At 38.8% G+C, this 21,324-nt stretch overlaps 1 protein-coding gene and 1 non-coding gene across 2 annotated transcripts; one reads left to right on the top strand and one right to left on the bottom strand.

The window, feature by feature from the left end:
* The first annotated feature begins 690 nt into the window (after positions 1-690).
* Positions 691-20,628, top strand: LOC147331044 (uncharacterized). Its single transcript, XM_086294084.1, has 5 exons — positions 691-792; positions 921-1,076; positions 1,943-2,035; positions 2,401-2,700; positions 20,524-20,628. The coding sequence occupies exons 1-5, from the start codon at positions 691-693 to the stop codon at positions 20,626-20,628; spliced, it is 756 nt and encodes a 251-aa protein (XP_086150210.1).
* Positions 8,357-8,464, bottom strand: LOC147331045 (U6 spliceosomal RNA). Its single transcript, XR_015129631.1, has one exon. It is a non-coding gene; the product is annotated as a U6 spliceosomal RNA (small nuclear RNA).
* Positions 20,629-21,324: the final 696 nt, after the last annotated feature.

The following is a 21,324-nucleotide window of genomic DNA, read 5'->3' as shown; positions in this document are numbered from 1 at the left end:
GTGAAACCCTTTCTTTTTGCATTTTAAAATACCACTTTTGATTTGGATGAAACTAAATATCTGTACAAAGGACACAACGCAAAGTTTTTGATTTCTCTCAAAACATATATTTCTTTTCATGTTGAACAGATAATATCTTTAATTTGAGTCAAAGTGATTTGCACTTGAACACGCCCACCAGAAATAGACCGGGACCCATTTTTATTCTGCATGGCTGCTGGAAACATCGTGTCACATCTTTGATTAATTTCATCTGAAAATAAACGTAAGTAAAGCCAAGTGTGTTACAAAAGCTTTTATAATTTGTATTACCAAAATTGCAGAAAATAACCCTATTTAAGCTGGGTCGACAGCCACCCCCAATTTTTGCATGATTGTAGCTGCTAGCTACAAGCTAGCTAGCTATCCGGCGCGACGGTAGAACTGGTTACCAGCAACCGACCATCACAGTCGGGAATGCAAGTTAGGCAAAAAGCCGTTTTTTACCAGTATACTAACTAACTACCTAGCGTTACCACGCTGGTGGATACAGCTAGCTAGCATAAGTTCATAGTTCATAACATTCATAGTATAACTCCGTGCTCCGCTTCGTTTGAATTTTTCTGGTGAGCTCGCGGTTTCTAGACACAAGCTTGTGTTTGTGCGCGCACGTTTATCTCTGTCTCTCTTCATATAAATATCTGTGTGTTGATGGCCAGGACCTTCGAATTCAGGAGGAAAGAGGTTGTGGATAAGAAGCCTGACATCAAGAACCTCTTGGAAAGATGGCCAGGTCTATTTCAGATGGAAGAGGTATAACTTTAACTTTTTTATACTAATGCCTTTTATCATAGTTTGGAAATTGGAATTATGTTTTGACTTTTTCTTGTTGGAAGTTGGTCTTTAAAAAAATGTATTGTACACTGTCTACTCATGTACAGATTAATGCAGAGTTTCTGCGGGTTACTGCAGTTCCCCTGCTAACCAGATTCATGGTCCAGCTGGACAAGCACTCCCCACAGCTACTTAAAATAATCAGAAAGAAAGGAGGGACAACCAAAGCAAAAACTGCCATAATCCTAGAGTTTCTTGATCAGGTAGGGTGTATATAATTAACTATTAACATGACAGTTAGCATTTTAACCGCTGTATCTAATGAGAATTTGTATCCTGTTACAGTTTTATTTTGGTAACGTCAGTGATTATGGCTGTGACCTTTTAAAATGTTGAAAGGAAGTGTGGGCTTTGTTCTTGAATGAATGAAGAGATTTATTGTCATTATACAAGTACAGAGCACAACTACAACAAAATTTATTTTGGAGACACATTTTCACTCTCACTCGCCAGATACACATACATACATATATACGTATAAACTTTTATTTAGGGACAAGAAAGCATATGCCGCTTTTACACCGACAGAACACGGTGTGGCTCAGTTCGCTTTAGCCCCCTGCGGACGCTTTTCCACCGCCTTTACACCTGATTGGCCCGGGTGTGTGTGGTGCCCACGTGATGTGATATAGAAGCGCTCCCACAAAAGGCTTTAAAAAAAAACTCCCAGCAACCATACTCCATTGACTTTGGACCATGGCCACTTCCTCCACAAGAACCAAAAATCAAACCAATCAAAATGAACCACAGACGGAGCAAAGTACAAAAACACACATATATTGCGATTGTTGTTGTTCTTCGGGCTGTGACGTTGCGGACAAAGACTTTTGCACACGACTTTTCATAGCCAGATGGGTTCACCCCTGTTCCCAGTTACGTCTGCTTTATGTTTCCACCACAACAAGCGAGTTCATCCGCGCTAAACTGAACTGCTCTCAAGCGCACCGTGCCGATTTGTCGGTGGAAAAGGGGCATTAGTCACCTCATGAGGATAGAGAGGTGAAAAAAAATTCCTCTCACGCAGCATACTCTCCATATTGCATAGTAACAATTTTAACTGTTCCTGCAGGATGCTGATGCTGACATTAGGAGGGAGTGTATACTTAAATCTCTCATTATCTACCTTGGAGAACGTGTTGAGGACTTGATAAAAGAATACACGGTATGTCCATATCTGTTCTGTCTCTACATGAGATGCAGTCTCTTGATGTAAATTTGACAACTCTGCTATTAAATGCAGTGATTAATGTAGGACAGCAATGATTAATCAACTCATCAAGTTAATATCTTAGGGTTCTGTATTGTTTTCTTTTTTTTTTCTTGGGCTTTGTGGAACATTTATGAAAATGTTCCGCCATTGATTTAATTTAATGATTATGCAATTCACAATCTGATTAGTCAAATAATTGTTCTAATAGTCTGTGACCAAACAACTATCAAAATAGTAGTTATTATGGTCAAAGATTTATCAGGTGTGCCAGACTTCAGTTCTTCACTTGTACATTTTGTTCCATATTTTACCTCAAGATATCCCAGAAAGATGAAGCTGAGGAAGAGCTGCAGAGTACCACCATGGCACTCTTCGTCTTCAGGGACAACTCAAGCCTCCTACATCAGCCTCGAGACATCGGGATAATCATTGATGGTGTGGAAGTCCTGAATGAGTTGCCTTCTGTGGCAGCTGGAGTGGCAAAGGTCTTTGGACTCTGTTATGCTCTTAATATGGAATATCCACGAGGATTCAGGTTCACCTTTGAGGCTCTTCAAAAGATTATGATGGAGCTTGACTTTAACAAGATGACCTCTAAGATTCGCATTTGCATGCATGTGTGCATGTGTATGTGCACATGCATGTGTATATGCATGTGCATGTGTGCTTGGTTATTTTTCTTGGTTGGCCTGCAGTGATATTCTACATTCAAAAATTATAAGAACACCCATTTGAAAGGGAGATTTAAGTTGATTTCATTGATACATGTGTAGATTTTTTTTTTTACATTGTACAGGCACAGTGCACATATAAACATTTTTGAGTACTGGCAAATTGGTTTAAAAAGAGTTTTTATAATGGTTTTATGCCAGTTTTAGACAGGTTGCAGTTTTAGACAGGTTGCAGGTTTTATACCAGTTCTAAAAAGATTGCAGGTTTTATACTGGTTTTCAAAAGGTTGCAGGTTTTATAAAACAAACATTTCTCTAATCATTTCTGCCGTAGCACTAAATCTGTATATTACTAATCCTCTCTATTGATTATAGTTAAAATGGTTTGGAACAATAAATAATTTAGAAATAATTGGTTGGCCAACTGTCTTTTTTATAGGAAATGCAGAGCATTTTTGAACTGAAATAAAATGAAATGTAAAAAATATAGTTTGAATATATGTAAATCAATTACCTGGCTTCAACACAAACATATTAGTTCATGTTAATTTGGTTCGATGTGAATACATTAGGTTGGTTAAATTTCAATATATTAGCTTGGTTCAATAATTAAAATATGGTTCTATGTAAAAAAATTTGGATCAATGCAAAATTTAAAGTTTCCGTCAAGTCTAGTAATATTGTTTATATCAACATAAAAGTATCAGGTCATATCAAGTGACTCATTTTGGATTCTATGAAGTCAAATATTTTGGATGTGACAATTGGACATCATTTTTTTTAATTTGAATAGGGTTATTCTTTTTACAGTGTGTATAAAATGTGGTCGTAATGAGGTTTGTGGATTGTGACGGTGTAATGTTTGTCAAAAGCCTGTCAGTGAAGTCCTTTCACTGCAAAGACAATTATTTCCATCCCCGTTTCATTGTGGTAAGGGGAATAGGTAATATCAAAAATAACAATTACTATATTAGAGCTAAATGACAAGGGTAAATTTAAAAACTATAACAAACTATATAGTTTGTTTTAAGCCAAATAAAAAAAGTTGGCTTTTTGTGGGTTTGTATTTTTTTTTCCTTTCCTGTTTTCTTTTTCTTTTTTTTCAAATGTCAAATAATTTGTATCAACAAAGTAAAAATGGCTCTATTGCAAGGATTGTGGCTGGGCACAAAGTTATAAATACTATTTTGAAGAAAGATAGCCAACATGCAGAGTGGCAGATAAATGTGTATACCAACAGAGAGATACAGGCAGAGACATAAGTAAGAGACATGTCAGAGCCATTGGTATAGATGGATATAAAGTGCCAAAGCCAGCGATAGAGGGGATGATGGAGAGCAGTGGGTGTAGAGCCTCTTAGCCATCACCATGAAAGCAGCTTTTCCACTTGTTTGAGGTCCCAGGCACTGCTCTCTAAATAGCTAAACATCATCTGTGACATCAAGACACCGAGGGCAAGCATGTACTTAAATATCTAAAATTAGGGAATGGAAAAGGCATCTGTTTTTTGACTGTAGCACACAGATGCAGCCAATGTACAAGTACTTCTCAAAACCTGAACTCCTGCTGAACTTTACTGGATTTAATGAACGACTAAAAGGCATTTTTTTTCTTAGTTTTCTGACAATACCAGTTTATTATGTGTTTGTGTGTCTGTATTGGTAGGCTAAAGCAACTTAACGTTTGTCAAATGCTGCTGTTGAATGTAGCAGTTTTTTCCACTGGCAAAAATCATAGAAACTATGGGTAACACTAACCATTAAAAAAGGTTAAAAAAAATTATTTATTTTAATTATTTCCATATTCTCACCTGTTCCATCCATTTCCAGTTTCTTATCAGCTTCTGCTTGCAATAAGCTGCTGGCTTCACAAGGTAGTCCAGACATACATCTATTCAGCTACATTCCAGCAGCTTCTATGAATCACAAGATTAACCTGAAATATAAGATGACATAAGAAATCTCTCCAGCATATCTATATTCCTGAAAGCCCTCCAAAGTCCAGGAAACATCATCATAACATTCCAGAAGCACCTCAGCTGGATCCTTTCAGCAGTACGCATCAATGCTTCTACTATGAGATTCTTTATCTTCTCTATTTATACGATCCACATACACCCCTAAAGAATTTTGGATCCTCGTTTCGGAATTGTTCGGCAACAAAACAAATCTCATTGTAAGTGCCTGTTCTAACAAAAATATACTGCTAAACTGAAAGCTTCACTCCAGCAAACATTGTTTTTTTTTACTAATACAAGAAACTGCAGCACTGATCCAACTGCTGACCTCATGTTGTAGCTGACACTCAGGTCTTGCTCACTTAGACCAGCAAGTTTCCAAGTAGGGAACACATGGGAGATGAACACACTGAACTGCAAACTGTTCCAGTGGGTACTGAATGGTATAAAATGAAGAGTTTCTCCAGAGGATCACATGACACAGAAAGAAGGGGATAATAATTTAAGACCTAATGAATGAAATTTTGATTATTTGCACCTTAAAAATCTACAAAATCTGGTTTCAGCCAGTAAAAGCTTGGAGTGCCTACAGCTTTGCATGCCCCAATATCTTTTTGTGCAAGATATTAAAACCCAAGTTACTCTCCAGTACATGCATTGGAGTGTGAATCTTAGATAGAAAGCACTTAAACATAGAAAACTACTCGTATGAATGAATGTGAATGGGTGAATGAGGTATGTTTGAGTGCTCAAGTAGAAGAAAAGAACTATATAAGAACCATTTAGCACTTAGCCAGAAGTTTAAACTAGACAAGAACTTTGAAACTATAAATTTCTACATCAAGCATACTTTGTGCTGTGCTGCAAACATAAACTGATGTTTCAAGGAGTCACCTGATGCGAAATACACTGTAGAGGCCATTTGTCCTCTCTGCTTCGATCTAATTTGCTCATGACAATCACACTAATGTATCTGCATTAATGTGCTGTTGATTTATTGCCATGCACCATTAACGCACAAAGGGGGACTTGTCCCAGTATGTCTACTGTACAGTGGCATCTAATGTTTCTAACCACATGTTGACCAGGAGAGAAAATTTTGCTCTTCTGCTGGTTATCACTTTGTTCCATGTTGTCCCATTATGCTTGTTTTAGGGCACAGTAATAAAAAGTTCAATGCAAAATGGGGAAGGAAATTCAGTGATTAATTAAGTGATTCCAGTTTCATTATCAATATCACGTATTAATTCCTTTCCCTATGAATTCGCTTATCAATTCTCATTGGCTCCTCTTTCATACTCATCATCATCGTTAAGCAGCATATCAAATACATTACATTCGTTCAAGTTAATTGGATAGTGTGTGGGCAAATCTTAGTGTTGGGTTTATTGCTCAAAAAAGGTAATGTGTTATACATTACTTGTTGCTGTTCTTAAAAATAATTCTATAATTCATTACACAATTCATTACGTCACTTTTAGGTAATTTCTCCATAAAATAGCCTGAAATGTATTGTCTCACAATTACCATTTAACAATACAAACCTCAGGCTACAGCCCCCTACACACTGACACAAATATCTGCCCTAATGAGGACACACATATGATCTTTCCTTTAGTGTTTAGGTATGAGCACAAAGGCCACAGAAGAAAGCAAAGATGAAAGCCAGCATTAAGAAACTTCAAAAGGATTCTCACAGTGATTCTCCTGTAGATACATGAACAGGTGTGTCTCCAAGCATATGGGACGCTGTCTCAACCACTTCAATATTGGATATATTATTGTTATATATTTAATCCTTTGGATATAAATTTTCAAAGTATAGCCGACTAAAATATGTGTCTGTCCTGAGGCCTAGTGGAACTCAAATAGGTTTCAATTAGATTTAACTTACTGAAAGCTCTCATCACCTGCAACAGTCATAGCGAGCGTGCAAAATATATGCAGAGCAATGCATACTTCTCTTCACTCTAGTGTTTATTAACCAAGGTGCCTCCAGCAATTAGGCACATGTTTTGACATAACAGTACTCACCTGCTTCTTCAGATACATCTGAGGTTGGTGCAGTGTCAGGAGTGTGGAGATGGGAGTGGGGCAGCTACACCTGAGAGAGGTTCGATTTGTTTTGCCTGGCACCAGATTGTCAGATCAGTGATGTAGTATACATATAAAGGGTCTGCCTGCACCATTTACATGGCTAAAATAACACAAATGCATTATTTTCTGTCACAAATAAAGTAAGCTAACTAATACTTGGAAAGCAAGTAGTTTCTTTCATGTGGAATTTGCTATGAGTTTAATGTCTCTTTTCTTTTTTCAAGCCCAGATGTCCTTAAATAATCCTTACGCCTCTTGCACTCAGAGGAGCTAGCGCTGGCACCTGGACCAAACCAAATGATTAAATAAGGTGGGGGGAGATGGGTCAGAGGCTGACTGGATTTTATTCTTTGTTGCCAAAAACAAAACTAATGCTATAAAACAAACATGTTCATAAGCAAACAGTATTTTATGGTGATAGGTTAATAGGGTTGCCAACTCCCTGAAAAATAAATAAGGGACACCTCGTGGCCAGGGCCGGGCAACCCAGTTGTCTTCACCCTTCCCAGTGTGGTAGCTCTTTTTTTGTGTGTGTGAAATTATTTTTTAACCATTTGACTTGAATTTGATTTAAGCAGATGCATATTCTTTGTGATATGACCATATGGGAAACAAATGATCATTTAGCCATTTATTTTTAGCTCAAAATGACAACATTAACACAGTAAAACAGGTCTCTTTCTTAAACAGAAGCCTGTCATGCTTAACTTTTGAGAATATAAGTAAATCTTTCTTTAAAAGAACTCTGTCCTGCTTAACTTAAAATTATATAAATTAATAGAAAGCAATAGAACGAAAAATATTCTTGTAACAGTGCACATATAGTGCATTTAGTACAATTGGCTTCAGTTGAGGTATTATTTCAGCTTTTCTAATGCTAATCAGCTGCTCCTGTTTGTAAACCCGCTTGTTCCCATGATTACGCACCTTAACTCATCATCATTATTCATCTATGTATTACTTTTATGTATTATTCATCTATTTGTTGTAATCATCCATCCTTGCAGTTGTTTATTACACAAAATAAATGATATTATCACACTTCTGGCCACATAGCGCTGATATTCACTGCACATGCCCATATTAACCTTAACCAGAGGGTTTAAACAACAAACCAGTGTTTACATACCATATCTGCTTCTGCCATGCCTGGTGGACAAGAAATTGGTTAAGGGTTCCCCGAGCTTTCACGCCCCTCATGTTCTTCTTGTGCCCACCACTAGAAGCATGCCTATGGAAAAAGTGCGCCGGCACACAGTGCAGTGCGCTTTATAGGTGTTATCGTGCACTTTCCCAGCCAGGTGTTTTCCTTTTCCCATTCCTCCCTGTACTTTTGCAGCCTTTTTTCTTTTCTTTCTCTGAGGGGGACAAACATTGCTGCTCTAACGCTGGGCTTACACTGTGCGATTTTTGGCCCATTTTGAGCCGATTTTTGAGTCGTGCGAGCGATTTGGTGATCGGCCCGATTTTGGCCTTCATCGTGCATCGTGTAGTATACGTGGGGTAACGAGAAGCGATTAACACCTCACGACCAGCTCCCGATCATCAATCGCTCGTGAGGGTGTCACGAATTTGCGTGTCATCCTTGCGCAGGGGCCATGCTAATCTTCTCTGTATCGTATCCAATTTAGCGTACGCGCTTGCCGAAGCAAGCACTGAGGTGAGGGTGTCACCACAGCCGCTCACACTGCTCGCGCGCAAACACGTAAACATCGGTGAAAAAGACGGCGCAGCACGGCTGTGCAGCGTGTGATCTGGACACAAGTGATGGAGGCACTTGTAGAACTTTGGAAAGCTCATCCGAGCCTTTTCGATGTGGCATCACAAAATTATCACGACCACAACAACCGTGAAAATAGTTGGATTTACACTGCTGCTCAATCACAGCTGCCTGATCATGTTTTTCATTAGCAATTTAGCAAAGTTGATGGTGGTGTGTCTGTGTGAGTGAAAGACAGAGAGAGCGAGCGACAGATTTTCTGTTATAACCTTCATGTTATGTTGGCACAGTGTGAGCACTCAGGTCGCATCAGAGCATCGGGCCGTATAGTGTGAGACCCTGCATCATGACCTATGAACTTCTAATCCCTGCGAGTCAATCGTGCAGTTTGAGCAGGAGCTGAATAACGTGACTGAAAAAAATCGCAGTGTCTGCCCAGCTTTAGGTGTACTGTCATCCGAGACGTGCACCGCAGTGTCGGCGTTTGTTTCCCTGTTGGCCATGCTTGTTGTTGTGGTCATCTGTTGTCTTCCGGTATTTTCTCCGCAAGCGACCTTTCCTCGACCAATGAGATAATCTGAATTGTCATACTCGAATTGTCATAAGTGTGCTGTCAGCTCATTGGTCACAAAGCAGGAGAGGGGCTGGGAATTATGTTTTCAAACAAAGCGTTAATTCCATTAACATTTATAGACTACTTTTGATTCTCACTGTATTACGGGACAAAGTGCGTCCCTTATTAGCTCAATACGGGACGTGTACTTTTGTTTCTGAATACAGGACAATTCCGTTTTTTAAGGGACGGTTGGCAACCCTATAGGTTAATAACTTAAAAATAAGAAAACAAGACAAACTGATGACTGTTCTCCTGTTCTGTAGGGCCCTTGGCAGTCATGGACTCACAGGCTTGTCATAATTTTTCTCCCTGCTATGGCATCCTTGAGCATGAACAGGTAGAAATGGAGGCTGCAGCTGCCTGTTGAAAGTCACGGTCTGGCAGCTAGGCTGGGGTCGGCATTCACTCAGCTTTAACATCACTCTGGGTTCTTGGCTAGCTTAGCGTTAGCATGCTGTCTGTGCAGGTGCTGGCAACGAGACGAAGGTCTGTTAGCAGCATAATGCAGCTGTTTCTGTCCTGGATTCAGTTTGCACTTTACCATCGTGCTCTCTTGCTTTTTGTGCAATAAAAATAAAAGTAATGTTGATACCCACACTGCAGACTGCACCGCTATTTTCCTCTTCCTGCACACAAGCTGAAATCAGCTTATTGTGGGGCAGGTGGAAGTGGAACCAACAGTGGAGTCTATAGGTAGGCAGGCGATCAATTCTAAGAAGCTACTGTGAACCGGTTCTCTACAAGAACAGGTTCTCGATTCTCAGATACTCAGATATCAGAAAGAGTGTAAATGATATTCAAAAGTGTAATTGGCCACATTTATTTTTGTCATCTTTATATTAAGAATTGCTAAAAATTGAATTTCTATATTTTAATATTATTACTTCTTGAAAAATGACTGGTGCTGCATGCGCAAAAAGGGGAAAAAATGATGAACACAATCTTCTAAAAGATATTTTATAATTTCTGACTATTCATTTGAAGCTCCCACATAAACTCTAGTTCAAGGGGATGCATTTCGTTTGTGAATCTGTGCAGATTTTCGTTGCTATGTGTGAATGAGGTTTGTTTTATGTTGTTTGAGTGCTTGTTCATTTTGAAATGCACATGTAACTACATGCTCTCGCATTTGCATCAAACATCTGACTGTACACGTTTTGTAAGACTGAGTATGTATTTGTGTGTGTGTGTGCCACAGTGGGGAATTAAAATGATCCAACATTAGAGTGTTTCAGATCTATATCAAAGAGGGTCTGAAGGATTCAGATGTGCCCTTCAGCACTGAACACACACACAAACATGCGCACTTTGTGAACTTGCTCATATCTCATGTTAATGTCTTTTTTCTTGTATCTCCCATGACATCAGATGTAAGAGACAACACTGTGCAGATAAGTATCACTTGAAAAAACACACACACACACACACACACACACACACACACACACACACACACACACACACACACACACACACAGCCCAGAAAAATGTTTTGGTGCTGCATGGCCCCATTAATGCTGTGTATGTGTGACTGTGTGTATGGATTTTGTGTATTTCTAAACATTTGTATGAAGATGAAGTCTTGAGTGTTCACCTCCATGAATGGGATTGGGTCATTTGTGTATTTCTTTGTGCATGTATGTATTCAAATCCTCATGTGTTTATCAAGTACCTGCCTGTGCTTGTGTGCGTGTGTGTGAGTGTGTGTGTCCTTTAACATTCTAGTGGCCCACATGAGCAATGCTGGGTGTGCGGCTACAGTCAGGTAGCTATAAATCACAGAGACAAACACTGGATTTTTGCGTTAGGAAAATGGCTTGTTCCTGCTGAAATGTCGGTGTGTTCACCTCCAGCCACATATCTCTGTCTGCAGCACAACCTACCAATGCCCTTGGGAGAAGACACACAAAAACACAGGCACATAGGCACAGACAACCTGGAACACCCAGGTACAAAATTCTCAGGGTGGATGATGATTTGCAAAGACGCTCTCCTAGATCAGGGAGAAGTTCATGAAGTGGGATGTTATATATTAATATGTGACTCTTTGTATAATTACTTTACATATATTCATTGTGATGTAGTTTAAAATACGTTGACAAGAAACACACTTGTGCTGTATAAAAGAAACTAACAGTAGGAATTAATGTTCTTAGACTGCCTCATGATGTGACCCATCAAGTCCTTACATCTATTTATCAAAAACACCACGTTCTTCTCAAGAGTCCCAGCTGGCATTAGCAGTCAAGGGATCTGATCAACAGATCCCTTGACTGCTAATTTACTCATGCTAATTTACTCATGCAACAATGGTATTAGACATGGAGCAGCAGATCAAAGGCGCAATACGAAAAAGCAACATGAAATTCAAAATTTTCCAGATCCGAATTTGCCGTGGAACGTGTTTACACATCAAACATGTTGCGTTTTTGCAACTGTGTCCTCAATAAAAGCACAGTGAAAACAATGAAGTTAACATCAAGTGATAATAAGGTGAAGTTTCTAAACAAGAAAGCATAAGTGCTGCAAATTCATATTCGTATGTTCACACGGATTTTACTCGTCTGGTGTGTTAAGACGTGTGTGTTAGTTTTGCACTTTATTTTAATGTGTTTCTTTCTTGGTTAGGTTCAGGGATAGATTGTGCTTTTTAAGCAATAATTTATGACATGCCCCTTCACAATATTAATCACAATATTAAATCTACATACCAAAAAATGAAGCTTAGCCAGTGGGTTTAAATATGGTTTTAGAAGGCTTCCTTTACAGGTGTTCATTTATGAGAAGCTGGGAGAGACAAACCTGTATCAACAGCTTGTTGGGTCACTGCAAAGTAAGCTTTAGGTCAATCAATACTAAAATAAATCGAGGGAATAGCTAAAACTGGCATTTTGCATCTTTTCAAGATGTTTTGCTGCATTCTGGTGACTAGGGATGGGTATCGTTTAGGTTTTATCCGATACCGGTGCCAAACCGGTACTTTTGAAATGGTGCCGGTGCTTAAAAGGTGCTCAAACCGGTGCTTAAAGAATGGAGAACACAAACTTTGTCCAAAAACCTCTCATGTTCAGCTTTTTTTTTTCTTTGTAAAAAGATAACAATGTTAGCCTTTTCTGCAGCTATAGGGGATTTATGGTATCACTCTTGGCTGGAAGCAGTGCTTAAACAATGGAAAAAACACAAACTTTGTCCAAAAACCTCTCATGTTTAACTGTTTTCCACTTTTTCTTTGGTCATTTTAGCCTTTTTGGCCAGGGTGAAGGGAGTATCTGCCATCAAACAAGAAGACAGCCTCATGTAACTACGACGGTGTTTGCTAGTTCACCTTACCTGCATTAATTTAATAACGTGGTTAGCCTACTCAACGTAAATTATACACGAACAACATTAAGCTACTCACGCAGAGAAGAACGGCTGCTGCTGCATCATCATCCTCATCATTTCTGCTACACTGGCAGGGCTAGGGGCCAGGACTCTACTCTTCGGCTTTTTGGGGGATGTTGCTAACTCTGGATCCGATTACAGGCACCACACCCGCAGTAGATGCGCTCGGTGTGAGGTCTCGCAGCAAGCTATCAAATGCAGCGCATTTTTCGGCTTTTTAAAAAAAAAATACGCTATGCGTCGCCAGGTGTTTCATCGGATTTGAGGTGTTACTTCCTTTGACAGTATCACAGTATCAGCTTAAAGCACTTGTTGCAGGCTGCTGAGTTTGCATATTTTTTGCACAATTTGAGTTTTTTGCATTTTTGAGTTTGAAAAAAAAAGCACCGAAATAAAGCTCCGAAATGTGCGCTGCTTTTCGGTCTGGTTACTACCATTTATGTCAGAACTGGTGCCATCATGGCACCGGATACCGGTACCCATCCCTACTGGTGACATTTACTTCCAAACAAGTTGTTTTAACTGGAATAGACAGCAAATTAACAAAATACTATGGGAACCAACAGCACTGATAATAATATAGAGGTTATTCAACAAACACATATTTCACACAAAGTTGTTACTACACTATCTTTGGATTCAGGAATATCTCATACAAGCTGCAAAGCATGTCATAAATGTTGATCATAACATTAATATCACCTGCTGTTGTTTGATCATCTGAGACTCAAAGCCATCCATTACTTCTCACCTTCCTTTGCACCTTTTAAAGGTGTTTATTCCACCCTCGCTTCTACATTAAACGCTCACCAGCAAAGCCAAATTTAGAACAACCATTTACTCATGCAACAATGGTTAAAAAACAAAAACAAAACAGACGATCAAGTTGGTCTGGATTCATGATCAGATGGTGAAATCTAAAATTTTATTCATCACTTGTGTCATCATCAATTTTTGCATAAAACCAGGCCCACTGCTGCAGATGCATTCTGTATTGAAATGCAAAATATATATTATCATATAAATAAAAGTATATATATTAACATAATCACAAAAGACACTGATCTAATGGTGATACCATTAGATCTTCACATACAAGAAGTCTGTTATGTGAGTGGTTAACCATGCAGAGCAAAATATGTGATATGAGATGGGAAGTGAGTCCTCACTCAGCCTCCTTCTCTCTTCTCCTTCAGTGTCACACACACACACACGCACACAGGACATAACAAAGTCAGCTGCAGACAGAGTACTGATGTAGACCTTCATGCTTTATAGCATACTGAACGGGTGTCTGGGAATTAGCAGGGCACTTGTTTGAGTGTGTATATTCACCGTGCAGGGATTGGCTCATTGATACTGTGATCTGTCACATCTTTACTTGGATTGCTTCTGACAAATGATCAATTTAGATAACCTACACTGAAATCATGTGTTGGTGCTTTATGGTTAGGATACTAAAGAGAAAGACTAGACTCCCTCAGGAACTATATGTTCTCATGTGTGTAAAAGCAGTATGGTAAGTTTATATTTGTGGGTCTGCCTGAATATATGAAAATGTCAGAAGTTGTCACAGCATTTTAAAGAGATGTGAGTTCCTGGCTAAGCCAACAAGTCATAAAATTGATTTTTCTGGGTGATCTAAGCACATACAAATGGATGATAATAGCCCAGTAAAAACACTGGTGTCTTGACTATTTGTGAGTGGGACACATTTTTTTCCATTATATGTACTTCTTCATCCTGCCAATTCCAGCAGCAAAGAAGTAGTATTATAACAGTATAAAACTACAGAAATGTGGGTGTACATAATTACATGCATACAGGGTTACAGGTGAATTGTTGTTTTCAGAAATAAGTGAATTAAATGAATTTGTTTACACGTACAGTTTTACATTACAATGGGAGCCAACTGGAGGTCATAGTCCGCATCCCTTTTCATTTAGTGCTGAGGCACTGAAAACGCCCTGCTAGTGCTGTGAGGATGTCCTTTCCACATCCTCCTCCCACATTACCAGTTATATCACTTGCACTCATCTAATACTACACAGGTGGTTTCATCATCTTCCTCTGATTCTTTAAAACGTTCACTCACACAGTCTAGTTGTTTTTTCATCACACCACTCAACTATCACACTGTGGTAAGGTCTTTGTTTTCTATAGTTTTGCTCTTTTCTTGCTACATGTCTTTCGTTTCCTTTTTTCTTTTGCTGTATTTTTCCTATGCTCGCTTCTTTTCTTCTTAACATATTTGTTCAGATGCCACTTTATTTTTGTTCACTTCTTCTTTCTCTCTATTTTAATTTATTAACGATCTTCCTTCAGTTTCTTTTTCCTGCTTTGTTTGACTTGCTCTGTATTTACTTTTTTGCCCTCTGTCTTGCTTTTTTCTTGCCTTCCTTAATGTCAGTCTACTTAACTTCCTTTTGTATCTTTTTTGTGCGCTGTCCTCTCTTTGTCTTGTTGACTACTTTCCGTTTTCTTCCTGTCTTTGCCTCTGCCTATTAGTCACTTTGTCTCTTTTTAACTTGATCTTTTTTCATTGCTTCATTGTCTGTCTTTGTATTCGTTTGGTCTCTTTTTTAACTTGTCTTCTTTCTCATTTGTCTCTTTCCAGCTTTTATTCTTTATTTTCTTTGCTTATTCTTTTTCTACCTGGCCGAGCATCTTCTCACTTTTCCTTTTCATGCCAGCACCCGACCCATGTATCTACCTGTCTGTCTGCCTTCTATCTGCCTGTTTTGCCTCCTACCTCCTCTCAGGCTGTGCTAGTTCATTTACTCTGCATGCTGCCTTGATGTGATTTCAATGCAAATAGCAAGTGAAACACAAATGGATCAGGTTCTTTGTGCAGAGAGACGCACGAAGAGAGAGATCTTAAGACTGAGTGAGTGCTAGGAAGCGAGTGACTTCCATTCTTCTGATTTCCCAAATGGAGAAGCATAACAATCTATCACTCCTGCAGAGAAAGTCTGTGTGTATAGATGGATGCCGTCTCTCCTGTAGTGAGCACAGCTGCAAATCACTGTCAATCACATAAAAATCCTGTCTCTGTTTTCTGTGAAACAACACTGGTGAATTTACATTTCTACATATTCTAACCCATTCATACATACGCACACATCATGCATGCACAAACACACACAGAGACCACCTGCATAGGAATTTCAGGCTATCTTCTTTGATGGTGGAAGTAATATCTGACTGGTAAATGGAGAGTCTCAGTTTTCATATCCTGAAAATGGGGCTCCCTGCTGTAATGACTTCACTCTAGCACACGTCACTATGTTCTCTTTTTATCTTTCTCTTTTTTCTTCTTCATGCGTCTCTTTGCTGTTTATTATTGTCTAGTAGGTGCATTCTGATTTGATGGCACTTCATTAGTTGTGACTGTCAAAAATGTATATTAATGATCAAAAATTGTTTATCATATAGGAAAAGTTAGATTGTCCAAATGTAAATCTGCAGATTCCCAGGCACTGGCACAGCTTCCAAGAGACTTGCCAGAGCGCCACATTTTCTGATCAGACACACAATGGTACTGAATTCTCACCTTTTTTCATTCAAATCCTCTTAAGTTAAAAATAAATCAGAGTGTAGTAGCTCTTAAAAACAGTCTTTACTGTCACATCTTCGACAACCTGTAGTCAAGAAAGACAATTTTGAAAGGAATAAATGGAACAGGAACAAAGACAACATATTTCAGATTAGCAGCATTTACAAACCTCATTTGGATATATTTAGGTGCAGAGAGTAGCTTGAGTTTTCTCTGTACACCTCTAAAAGCAGCACTTTTCTTCAATATTTAGATTTTTAAATCCATGCCAGTGAACTCAGTCAGAAATACTGCTTTGTATACAAGGTGATCTCAGAGGTTTTAAAAACCCTGAACTCAAACCTCAGTCAGTATAGGCTGTGGTTAAAGTGCCCTTAATTGGGACACCGAGTTTGTACTGGAGGTTCCCATCTATTGTGTATGAATTTAACAGATTCAAAGAATAAAATGTTCTTTCCACGTTTTGTCACTGAATATTGTCTGAACATTACTTTGTTGAAACATAAAAGCTATCATTTAATCCTGCCACAAGTAGTACCTGAAATAAAAGACATGGCAAATGAGATTTTTAAAGCAATTTACAAAGTATTATACTAGAATGCCATGCATGTCTCCAGGGAGAACTGGTGTTTTCAAGCACACCTGAAGTGCTGGCTTTGATTTTGAATTACCTACCATCTCCTCAGGCTCTGACTCTCACAGTGAATTGCATATTAGATGTCTTTAATTACAGGTATTTCTGTTGTTAATCTGTTTTCCCTCACTGTTTTTGCATTTCTTTGTAAAGTGTGTTTTTTCAGAATGAATGGTGTAAGGTTGAATGGGAAACAAGTGTGGAAATGAATTGACTGGACATTAGTGGATACCTAGGGAAAGTAATTTTGTGTGTTAAAGTCTGGAAAACGCACAAATGCCTTAAAACAAATTCCAACATGAAACAGTTGTCCTGCATTTAGCATTTACTAATCAGACTACTATTATGTGCAACAAAATCTTAAGTATCACAGCTGCTGAGCATATCAGAGAGTAAACATCTAGCTACGTACCAAAAGCAAAAGAGTTTAACAAGTGCTGCGGGCAGAGTGATGCACAGCCTGAAAGCACCAGCCTAAAGTGAACGCAAACAAAAGACCTCTAGACTTGCAAACAACTCCCCGCCACACTAATTTGCAGATCTGCCATAGCTTCTTTGCATTCCCTGGGCTTGGTACAAAATCTTCATCTTACCCTCTGTTCTTATTTTATTATTTCTACCCACATTTATTTTTCATGGTACCAAGGCAGGCATGATTAAAAAAATAATCATTTATTGTCAAGAAACTTGATTTCTGGTGAGTACATTGGATACACTCACCAGCCACACCTGCTCAACTGCTTGTTAATACAGATAACCAGGCATTCATGTGAAAGGAAATAACATGAAGACCTGCTGAAGTTAAAAGCAAACATCAGAGGGAGGAAAGGTGATTTAAGTGACCTTTAATCGGACATGTTTGTTGGAGTATTTCAGTTGAGTCAGTAGGATTTTGCTACACAACCATCTCTGACGTTTACAGACAATAACTTGAAAAAGAGAAACTGCCCCATAAGTCACAGTTCTCTGGGTGTAAATGCCTTGTTGATGTCAGAGGTCAGAGGAGAATGGCAAATTGCATCACACTCAAAGGAAGGCAACAGCAACTCCAATGACCATTACACTATGTCCTTATATCCAAGATGTGCAGAAGAGCATCTCTGAACACACATGAGGAACCTTGAAGCAGATGGGCTACAAGTGCAGGAGTCTGTACCAGGATCCACTCTCTGTGAGCTAAGAGCAGGAAACTAAACCACATTTCACATGAGTTCACTATTTGAAAAACATTGTCCAACCTGATGAGTCTCGATTTCTGTTAGGGTGTTAGGGTCAGACTTTGACATAAATAACATGAAAGCATGGATCCAGACCCATCCTGTCTTGTATCAGTGGTTTAGGATGTTGACGATGTGGGTGTATCTTCATTGCATTGTTTGGAACCTCAATTGAGCATTTAGTCACCACAGCTTACTTAAGTATAGGTGCTGACCATCTCCATCCCTTCGTGTCCATAGGGAACCCATCTTCTGATGGCTGCACACAGCAACATGACAGTGAGTTCACTATACTCTCCAAATACACCAGATCTCAAAACTATTAATAGAGCAGCTTTGGGATGTTGTGGAACAAGAGATTTCAATAAGGACTAATCATCTCTGGGGAAGGTTTCCACCACCATGTTGAATCTATGCCACAAAGAATAAAGGCAGTTCTGGGAATCCAGCTCAGCATAAGCAAGTGTAAATAATAATAGATAAATATGCCATGTATATTTAGTGTACCGTGTAAGTGTACATAGTGAGTGTATATATTTAGTTATAGCCACAAATGCTCAGCATGAGCTAACCTCTACAGTGTTTTTGTCTTACTACCTGCGCAGCTGTACTCAGTGTTACAGGGAGTTACTTCAGATAGGTTAAACTCAGTCAAATCAAATCATAATGATATATAAAAATGAGGCTGGAGAGAACCAAGAGAAATATTTTCCTATTTTTAAGTATAAAAATCTGAACTTTGGTAAGTCAAACACCCGTGGATGAAATGAGCTCATACATTATGAATTAAAATCAAAATAGCAGTAGATACAGTTGCTGCACTCAGAACTGGCAGACATCATACCAATATATATTGTGAGTGCTATTACACTCACAATATGTGTGTGTGTGTGTGTATGTGTGTGTGTGTGCGCACGCACGCGCGCGCACACACACACACACACACACACACACACACTATTATTTCTTTTTGCTTCATAAATCCAGTTATGCTTTTCTTACAATTCTCTGTATAACTATCACTTACATTTTTGTCAGTTTGATTTATGCCATCCTTAGTGGGAGGCTATTGGTGCTCAGTAAAAACCACTATTAATAATTTAATCTTGGTATTGCTTGCTGCCTGCCGCTATTGCTCAGTGTGGTTTAGGTTGCATCTTTGTGCTATGGGGATGCTGAGCAGGCATAACAGGGCAGGCCTTTGTTATTAAATTTTTTAACCACAGACAAAAAGAAGAAACGATCAACAAATATCAGAATTGTATTAGTTTGTTTTGAAACCAGTGAATTTCAGCAAGCTCACAGATTTGCACAAAATCTTATTTTTGCTTTATAACATTATGACATTTATGTTTTTACTCTAAATATCTGTCCTTCCAAATAATTTTTGAAAATGTACTATTCAATATTTTTGCAAGGGACCCCTTACAGTGAGGAGGGGGCTATCATAGGGCCAGGGCGAGGTACACCGTGGACAAATCGCCAATCTAATGGAGGGCTTTGAGGTTTTTTTACTAGATGACAATGGCGCAACCTTTATAATGCGATTTTTGTTTTCTTTGTTTTAATTGGTATATGAAAGTAAAAATATATACAAATATTTTATCCCATTTTATGCCAAATCTTGATCTTTCCCTTAATTTGTTTGCACTTTTTGTTTCAGTCACAACATTATCTGCATTCAACTTTTTCACTTTTGGTGACTAAATGCAAGTAGTTGCTGTGACCAATGCCAGTTGCACGGCAATTGAGCATGCACGGCAACTGCACATGTCACGTGGTGGGAGGCAACCTATCTTGGAATAACTGCAATCTGACTGACTGCAGTCACTTTTACACAGACTGGCCAAGGTTTACAAATAATCACTATTTAATTCATACATGCAGACACACACTGCAATCAATCATTTTGCAACGAGAGCAACTTGTCTGCAACATGTCTTCTTTTTACAGTAGGGGACTCTGGTCAGCTTGTTGCCAACTGGCTGTCGTTTGGTTATTTTTCTATATAAAATCAAAGTTGTCCAGCCCCTGGGTCATTTTACAGTTGAATCACCATCCTGCAGCAGCTCTGTAATTACTTGTGGAGGAATTTAATTAATTTATGTTTCAAAACTATGAGGTTCATTCAGGCATTGAGCCAACCATGATCTCTATACTTAAATATTCTATAAGGTTCAAGGTTCTCTATTCGCCACATGCATAGTTATAAAAGTATAACACACAGTGAAATGAAATGGGGGGGGGGGGGGGGGGGGGGAACACAATATATATAACATATACATTAGGTGAATGTGCAGTGGTAGCATGTATGCAGCAAGCAGGTGAATTCTGTACATTAAGTGAATTAAATAAGAATAGACAATCTGAACATTTTACAAAATAAACAATATGAACATATTTATGTACATTGTGCTGGTGGGTTTGGAGTGTCTAGAAGAGAGTCCTGTCTCAGTCACTTATGGATGATGTGAGAGTCCCAGATCCCTCAGCTTTGTGAACCGTCTGCTGGGCACTATTGTGTTAAACACTGAACTGTAATCAACATTCTCCCATAGTTACCCTGTTTCTTGTCTGCGTGGGTGCAGGACGCGGGCGATGGCGTCCTCTGTGGATCTGTTGGGTCGGTAGGCGAACTGGAGCGGACCTGTGGTGTCTGGGAGACAGCTAATAAGGTTGGAGGGCGTTTATGATGAAAAGACAATTGGTACATATCTGGTATCAGTTTACCTAAATTAGTTTTCATTTTAAATGCAGTGATTATGAGCACTACATTCCAGCAAATGCAGAAACCATTGACAAGATTGAAAAAATGAAAGGTAATCATGTAAGAAACTATTCCAGGAATAGCTTAAATAAGCAGAAAGAATACTGATGTTTGGTAGGATAAAGAATACTTGGACTGTTATCAGCTGGCTTGTTTCAAAGTGGTACCATACTGAAATGCCTTTTGATATTTGTGCTTCTCTTATCCAAAGCTGGTGATCATAGACAAGGATAGAAATGTATGTCAATTGGCAAATTGAGAATTTGAGGCCTAGCTTTCTTGTAAGTCCAGTACAGTGGCATATCACTCCTGACACCACATCAATCCCCGCACAGATTTTGTTTTATCTTGTGAACAAGCACCTGAGGAGCTCAACACACTATTTTCCTGCAGCACTGTTCTGGCTGTTGTGGAGTTTCTGCCAAAACAGTTTACTGAGTAGTCTAAAATAAACAGAACTGTTCAGTGATCAGCATTCCCAAGAATACCTTTCTAGGTGCTGATAAAAGTGGAAATTGTGCACTATGTCAGCACAATCAAAAGTGAACCATAGCACAAAATATTTCTACTTGTTTATTTTATGACAGGCATTTAAACACACACTTAATAAAACCTTTGGAAA

Source organism: Aulonocara sp. 'chitande type north' Nkhata Bay, linkage group LG5 (assembly GCF_057382095.1).
Source record: "Aulonocara sp. 'chitande type north' Nkhata Bay isolate Kocher_YH1m ecotype deep benthic linkage group LG5, A_spYH_male_GT1.1, whole genome shotgun sequence".
Classification (NCBI taxonomy): domain Eukaryota; kingdom Metazoa; phylum Chordata; class Actinopteri; order Cichliformes; family Cichlidae; genus Aulonocara; species Aulonocara sp. 'chitande type north' Nkhata Bay.
This window is presented reverse-complemented; position numbering and strand designations above follow the sequence as displayed.